Genomic DNA, 8,184 nt, shown 5'->3' with positions numbered 1-8,184 from the left:
CTCTCTGTCTCTGTCTGGTCAAATTGAAAAATAATAATAACAAGTGGAACTAAATAAATAAATCATTCTTTTTTAAAAGAGTAAGATGATAAACTTATTAAGTTTGTCTTAAGTTTTGTGTATTTGTAAGTCTCATCTCCTTTGTTTCATTGTCTGCCTTACCCAAGGCATTGTACTAGGGGGCTTGGGATGGGGACATCACAAAGATGGGCACGCTAGCCCCATAACTGAGTAGGGGGACCAAGCCATGAGGCTGAGCCAGGTGTCACAGAGAGAAGTGGGCTGCCTTGGAAGTTCAGAAAATCTCTCTGCCAGTGGCAGAGAATGAGAGGCGGTTTCATAAAGGAGAAGGGCTTTAAGCATCTCACGAGGGGCGCCAGGACAGAGGGGAAGAAGAAACAGCACGCCCTAGTGTTGGGAGATGGCGTGGCTCAGAGGGAGCAGCCAAACCGAGGACACCTGAAGTCAGGTTTCTCCATTCGTCAGCTTTGTACAAGGTGACCTCTATGAACCTTGCTGTCCTCACTGGAAAACTTGAACTGGCGGTAACTCTCACCACCAAGGGCTAGAAGGTTCTCCAGGACAGTAGGATCTTACTGGACTTGGCATGTGTTCCAAGAACAGACGTTCTAGATTTCCGTATGGGAGTGCCAGAGGAAAAGCTGGGACTTCTGGCAGGTGAGGTGAAGGTGGGTTGAGGTCTCAGTTATAATACAAGTTCTTTGATGCCCACACCATTTAGCACAATGCAACTCAGGGAACTACCCAACAAACACTGCCTAATGACAACTGAATGACCTAACTATGAAAACATAAATGTGATTTGGGACCTGGACCTCAGGCTCTACACTTACTAGAGAAGAGTGCTGGACTGGGTTGGTGCAACCTTCTCATAACTCATGATGTTTATTACTTTTCTCCCAGTGGAACGACACATTTAAATGAAAGAAAAATATCTTAGATTTTAGTCAAATTCAAATATATCTGATATTTTCATGAGCCTGACCAGCATTATACCCAGGATAGATCAGATTCTGTGATAGTCTTCTACAGAGTAGAACTGGCTGGTGTTCTATAAATAACTAGGATCCAGGGAGCCTATATCAAAAATTTTTTAAAAAGTTGAAATGAGCAATAGTTCCATTTTATTTCGATTATCCTGCATGAGCATGTCAGTATGAGAGGAATAAAGGTCTCCATTCTGGAACCACATATACCAGGCCTGGAAGTATTCACAGAGTATCCACCCAGTATTTCTCAAAGTTGAGTTTTAAGGGAAAAAATATTAGCCTTAAGTACGTCTTAGAACTCTCCATTTTAAAACTAAAGTCTTAGGCCAGCAGGTGAAATGGAGGTTAGGGTGACTGGATCCTCCACGGCTGACTACATGGTTCGAGACCCAGGCAACGTGAATATCATGCCAGGTGCGTGTACATGCGTACCCAGAATCCTGAGAGGAGAATGGAGGAGAAGGAATTGCAGCATGGCCATCCCCCTGGGAGGTGAATTCTCACTTTCCTTCTCTCTGTCTCTCCAGTGAGCATTGGGCATGCATGCACACATACCCAGTGTGAGTTTTAAGTTGCCGGGTCCAGGACTTAAACCATGGTTGACTGTGTGAGAGTCCAGCAAGGTAACCATTATACCATCTGCTGGCCCCATATCTGTCCATTTAAAACTATGTTAAGGGGCCAGCAGGTGGTATAGTAGTTAAGAGGCTAGACTCCCACATGGCTGACCACAGTTCAAGTCCGAGACCTGGCAACTTGAAAATCACGCATGTGTGTGTGTGTGTGTGCCAGAAATTCCAGTAGGAAAATGGAGGAGAAAGGATTGTGGGATGATTTCTCACTTTCCCTCTCTCTATCTCTCTCTGTCTCTCTCCAACAAGCACAAGCCCTATGGCAAAAAAAAAAAAAAACAAAAACAAACAAACAAAAAAAACAACCAACCAACCAACCAACCAACCAACCAAAAACCCCAAAAACTTTGTTAATAGCTTATATAACAATAGCTAGGGCATGACTGGAGCAAGGCCTTTGTCAAGCCAGGCACTATGCCCCTAGTGTAAGATCACGGGGTGGGGAGGGGCAGGGGAAGAGGGCGGGAATGAGGGAGGACTGAACCGAGGTTGGCGGGAAGCCTGGGTAGTGGGGAAGCAGTGGCACCTGGGAGGCTCAGGCAACGTAAGGGTGCATTTTGCTATGTGAACAATGAGTGCAACTGTACCAGCATGAACCGCCTGAAGAGCAGCCCTATACCCTGCAATTCAGTCTTAGAACAGAGATTGCTTATAGAGAAAGGAAGGTTGGAAAATACTTACAAATTTAGTTATTATTTCATGTAAATCTTCATAAGCCTGGGAAGTTTTACTTTCCAAGTCAGTTGTTTTATTAAGTTGTAAGACAACATATCCAGGGAATACCTTTCCTGAAAGTCAAGCAGAATCTTTTTGTACTATTTAATATAAAGAGGATCATTCCATTTTGTTTTAAAACAAAGATTATTTCTAAAAGTTCTCGACATTCTATGATGACTATAGGAAATATAGAAAAAAAGTTACCCATAATCCCACCCATTCTAGTTCAACAATTTCATTTTGGTGTATTTTTCTCAGATCTTTCCTTCCATTCATGGTTCATATTATTATAATTCCAAGTTTACATTATAAATCTTTTTTAACTTATTATTTGTAATAAGCATTTTCAAATCACTGCTTAGTCTTTATAATGACTCTTTTCTTTTTTTTAAAGAGAGATTTCTTTACTTTAGGGTTTGGGTGCTTGCCGGAGAGGCAGAGAAGTGAGAAATCATCCCCCATGGGGGATGGTCATGGGATTTTGGGCATGCATGCACATCCGCCCCGTGTGAGTTTTAAGTTTCCTGGTCTGGAACTTGAACCATGGTTGACTACATGGGAGTCCAGCAACATAACCATTATGCCATCTCCTGGTCCCTATAACGATCATTTTTAAGGGCTGCATAATATTCTGTGAAATATAATGTGGTGATACCTCACACTATGTTGAGGTGGTCATCTTTGTTGTTAGGCTTAATGCTTTTTATTACTTAAAAGGAAAAAAATGCAATTTAACAGCCTCGTGAGCAACTTTTTTTTTCTGTATTTGAGGTCATTTACTTAGAATAGACCCCCAGTGTTTATATTTTTAGTGTTAAAAATGTGAACATTTAAGGCAACTTTTGGTATATCCCTAACCCTTGCAAGCAATACAATGTATTTGTTTCCTATACAATTGGTCTGCTCTGGCGAGGACGCTAGTTCTCATTCATGAAACAGAAAAAAATGATAACTCGGACAGTCAGACAGGTCTGAGACCTTCATAGCATCCAGGTGAGCTAATCAAACAAGTGTTATGCCGAGGGCGTATCGATTCACCCCTAAGTCTGTTTAGAGAGCTGAGAAGCTCTTACATCTCTAAAGCTGGGGCTTGCTGTTACAGAGCATGCAGACCCCTGGCTGGGCACCAAGGTCAGAACACCAGGCTCTAGGCCTATCTGACTTGCGGTCTGAGGTACATCACTTTCTTCCATTTCAGTGTCCCCAGCATGTTTTGTGTTTGTGGAGTCTTGGTTGTTTTTCAGGGGGCTTTGACATCTATTGACCTCATTTTGTCCCCATGTCACCGGGTTCCTTGAACACGTAGACTGAAGGGATATGTCTGCCCCAGCCTTTGGGACTAGCACACAGATCTGGCCTGGCCCACTCCCTCTCTCGCTGGGATGAAGGCAGGTGCATTTCCTCTGTTTTGCTGGCCTTCGATGCCTTCAGACCTTCTACTACGTCTCGTATTCTGAGTCTCTTTTTGTTATCATTCTGAGTTTTCTATTGCACTTTAGGTAAGCGGAACAGAGCTCTGCCGTGGTTCTGGCTCGTCTTTGGTAACCTACCTTTCAAACATGTGGACTGTTTATAGTAATATCCTTCTGAACACAGGCAGAAAGATGTGCTATTCAGTGCAACACATGAAGAACCATCTTCGCAGGTATTATTTTCGCAAGGATTGATGGGACCTTGAATGAGATGGAAAAAAAATCTCCAGAAATAACAACCAATAACACCTGGAAACATGTTTTTCACTCTTCAAGCCTCCCCCTGGGCACTTCCCCTTCCTTGGCTGTGTTATTCCCCAGAACTCCCTTAGTAGAACTAGAAACAAATACACGCTTCTTTATGTCTCTAGGGAGTTTGTAGCTGCAATTCTGAAAACAAGTGCTTACTGACAGTAAAGCTTAAAGAATGATGTACAGGGACCTGCTCTGAGAAAGAGGCAGTGGTTTTCTAATCCCAAAGAGGCAGGAAGCTTCACACCTCAGAGACCTCCCAGAACCCACCTAGTTCTCCAACACCAGGTAGGGCTCCCCAGAACTCTTTTAGATAAAGCATTATATAATTTTAGGAATGTACAAATAATGTTCTTATAGGGAGAGCCAACCAAGAAGCGCCCAAAAGAAACTAGAAGTCACATACTGGTTAGCAGGAAGGAAGGAGGTGGTGTGGAGAAAATACAGGTTAACCCGGTGAAAATTCTAAGAGCAAGTAATGAAGGGACACCTCAGCCTCTGGCTTTCTGAGTGAATGACTTGGATATATGGTGAGAATAATATTGCCAGGACCGAGTCTCCACGCCAGGCAGGGGGCAGCTTCTTTCCTCTCGCCAGAGAGCTGCTGCAAGCTGAGGCCGGAGGTTAGGTCAGTGGGCAAATGATAACCTTGGCTGGACATTGCTTCATCTCATTTGGCAAAATGAAATGATTCTGAGACCGACTGATTTCAGACAAGCTTAAGTGGTTGACAACTTTCTGAACTGTCTTGAGATACTTCCAAATCTATATGTAGAAGTCACCGGTTTTTTAAAACAGCTATACATAAAAGGGACGGTGTGTACAAAAAAAAAAAAAAAAGACTATGTTCAAAGAGGGAAATACACACAAGCACACACATATCATGCTTATATTTGCATAGACAATCTCTGGAGAGAGGCACAAGAACTTGGCCATGGCAGATGCCTCTGGGGAAGGAAAATGGGATCTAGGTCCTAGGAGTTCATGATGAGGGGGAGATTTAGTTCTTATTGTATATATTGTACAGCCTTTTGCCCTGTTTGAGTTGTTCTTTCTCTGATCATAAGCCCAATTTCTTTTATTGAAAAAAAAAAGTGCTGGAGAGAATGTGGAACAACAGGAGCACTTGTGTGTTGCTGGTAGGAAGGTAAAACGGCACAACTACTTTGGATGACAGTTTGGCAGTTTCTTTTGATTTTTTAAAAATTTTCCAGAGGTGCTTGCTGGAGAGAGAGAGGGAAAGCGAGAAAGCATCCTTGATGGGGAATGGTCACGCTGCAATCCCACCTCTCCCTCCTTTCAGTATTCTAGGCGTGCACATGCGCCTGACCTATTTTTCAAGTCACCAGATCCAGGATTTGAACTGTGCAATTGGCCATGTGGGATCTAGCCATCTCACCACCACACCACTGGCTGGCCCGATTTGGCAGTTTCTTACAAAACTAAACAGATTCTTATTGTATAATCCCACCATCTTTCTCCTTCGTATTCATCCAGAGGTGTTGAAAACTTACATCTACACAAAATATACACACAGATGTTAGTAACAGTTTTGATCATAGTTGCCAAAACATGGAAGCGACCAAGATGTTCTTCAGTAGGTGAATAAACGAACTATGGTAAATTTAGACAATGGAATATTACTCAGCACTAAAAAAGGAAAAGCCATCAAGCCATGAAAACACATGGAAGAAACGCATGGAGGTTCTGAGTGAAAGAAGCCACTCATACTGAATGTCTCCAACTCTGTGACATTCTGGAAAACGCAAAACTCTGTAGAGTAAAAACATCAGTGGCTGCACGGGGATAGAGGAGAGGGAGGAATGAACAGGCGAAACACAGGATTTTAGGGCAGTGAAATTGTTCTGAATGATCCTATGATAGTACACTCATAACATTATGCATTTGTCCAAATCCATAAAGCGTGCAACATCAGGGTATACTATGGCCTTGAGGCGATAAAGCCATGTCACCGTGGGCATATCAGGTGTTCTGAGTGTATCACTCTGGTGGGACATATGCATGTGTGGGGGCAGGGAGGATACGGGAAACCTTTGTACCCTCCTCTCAATTTGGTTGTGAATTTGAAATGGCTCTAAAAACAAAATTTTTTAAAGAAGAAAAAACAGACTATAATATAAGACAAAAGAAGGCATAGTGCAGTATCTTATAAAAAGTAAGGGTCACCCCCTGATGAGGTGTGAATCAGCATTCTGACTAAGGTAAATTTTCTTTGTTTCTATTTTTCTTTCTCTCCCCCCCCTCCCCCACAAGGCCTCAGCCACATTGTTGCAAGGAAGATTTGGAAAATCTTAAAGAAGAAATTACACTTCCTCACTGTAGACACCAGATGAATAACTCCTGGTGTGTTTTCTCTTTAGCAAAGGACAGATGTGCTAGCTTGTTCTGTGGCCAGAAATCGACTGTCACAGGATGCTACAGCTGGACGGGGTTTTGGTGCTGATTCAGTGTAGTCGCACCTTATTACAGAGGAGCAAATGGAAGCCAAGAAAGAAATAACTTGCCTGTGTCCCATATTTAGTGATAGGGCCAGAACACGGGAAGACTGCCTTACTCTGAGAGCGTCTGGGCAAGCAGACCGGCTGAGAAGTGCTCTCTTCCTGATTCCAGTCGAGCGGCATACCATTTGACCTTGGCTTTGGGATGGCCCCCCAAGCATGAAAGAAGACTGGGGCACAGATCTTAGATACAGACCCTATTTGACCTTTACTAACAACCACTCTGCTTAGGTCTATCAAAGAACACTGGGGAAGTCATCAGAGGTAAATGTAGGGAGGCATCGACTTAGGTTTTGACTTTGGATGGTCACTGCCTTCCTGGGCCTCAGTTTCCTCATCTAAGAAGACAAGATCCAAACTCTGCAAGGTCTAAAGTTTGAGGATTCTTCTAGATCAAGGGTTGGCAAACTACGGCTCATGAGCCATAGTTGACTAGCCTATTTTTGTAAATAAAGTTTTATTGGAACATAGGCTCATTGTGTATTTATACCATGGCTGTGTGTCTGTTTAATGGCAGAGTGGAGGGCAGCGGGTGGTAGTGTGTGCTGGAAACCACAGCTCAGCAGGCTGAGGACACCCGCGAGACCTGACTTGGATTCCCAGCCCACTTAAAAAGTCAGGTCCAGTGGTGTGCACTGAGGCTGAGGCAGGAGGATCGTGACATAATGAGACACTGTCTAAAACAACACCACATACACACGCACAAGCATGCACTGTAAGTAGAGTAGTTGCAACAAAATACCTACGTGGCCTTCAGCACTGACTACCATTCTGGACCACTCTTGGGGGAATGCAGCAAGTGGCCTCTGTTTCAATAACTCCTGGTCATGGTCAATTGTCACTTCTTAGTATCCTCACAACATCCATCCTTGGACAAAGGCCCTGGTCTTAAGACTGTGTGTACTGCTTTTCTTTGCCTCTTTTATCCCTCGAGTTCAAATTCCATGAAGTGGCTCAAATTCCAAACTGCTACCAGCCACCATCATAATTTCAGGGCAGAATGGACTTCTTCCTGAGGTAGACCAGCTAGCTGGACCCTTGGGATTGGAGAGTCAGTGTGTATTGGACCTGGTCTTCTCCGAGAAGCAGAAACACTTTCCAAACATAGCTAAAAGTCACCTAGAAAGAGGAAAGCTAAAGAAGAAGTTTTGTTTTGTTTTGTTTTTCGCAAATAATTTGAGGTGGGATGGACAGGAAGGAAGGGAGAACAGAGTGGAACTGATCTGACTATTTAGGGTCTCTGCCATCACTACTTGGGATTCAAGTTCTCAGTCCATAGTTCACATCGAGATAGGCTGGGTTCTCTTTCTACCCATTTTCCTGGCCACAAGTAGGTACCATCCTCCTTAATGTAAATAAAGCACCCTTGGTGATGTGTCTGAGGAAACTACTCTTACCTGTGGGACGAGTTGTCGGATCCACAGTCTGTGATGAATTGGTGCTGTTGGCGCTTCCAGAAGGAACAGTGGGCCTGGTGGTGACGTTGGACGTGGGGGTGGTGGCATTGTTGGGTGTTAGGGTGGTGGTGGTGGTGATGGTGGTGGTGGTCGGGGTGGGGGTGGTGGTGATGGTGGTGGTGGTC

The 8,184-nt window shown here is 43.8% G+C and overlaps 1 protein-coding gene across 1 annotated transcript in view; it reads right to left on the bottom strand.

Annotated features, from left to right (window-relative positions):
* Positions 1-5,019, bottom strand: part of MUC13 (mucin 13, cell surface associated) — an 18,689-nt gene extending 13,670 nt beyond the window's left edge. Inside the window, exons 1-3 of the mRNA XM_027774222.1 lie at positions 4,962-5,019; positions 3,910-4,032; positions 2,324-2,430 (exon numbers count right to left, since the gene is read on the bottom strand). Coding sequence (XP_027630023.1) covers positions 2,324-2,430; positions 3,910-4,032; positions 4,962-5,019 — 288 coding nt within the window. The remainder of the gene's footprint in view (positions 1-2,323; positions 2,431-3,909; positions 4,033-4,961) is intronic.
* Between the last annotated feature and the right edge of the window lie 3,165 nt (positions 5,020-8,184).

Source organism: Tupaia chinensis, unplaced genomic scaffold (assembly GCF_000334495.1).
Source record: "Tupaia chinensis unplaced genomic scaffold, TupChi_1.0 Scaffold000415_1, whole genome shotgun sequence".
Taxonomy (NCBI): Eukaryota; Metazoa; Chordata; class Mammalia; order Scandentia; family Tupaiidae; genus Tupaia; species Tupaia belangeri.
Note: the sequence above shows the minus strand (reverse complement) of the source record. Positions and strands in the feature narration are given on the sequence as shown.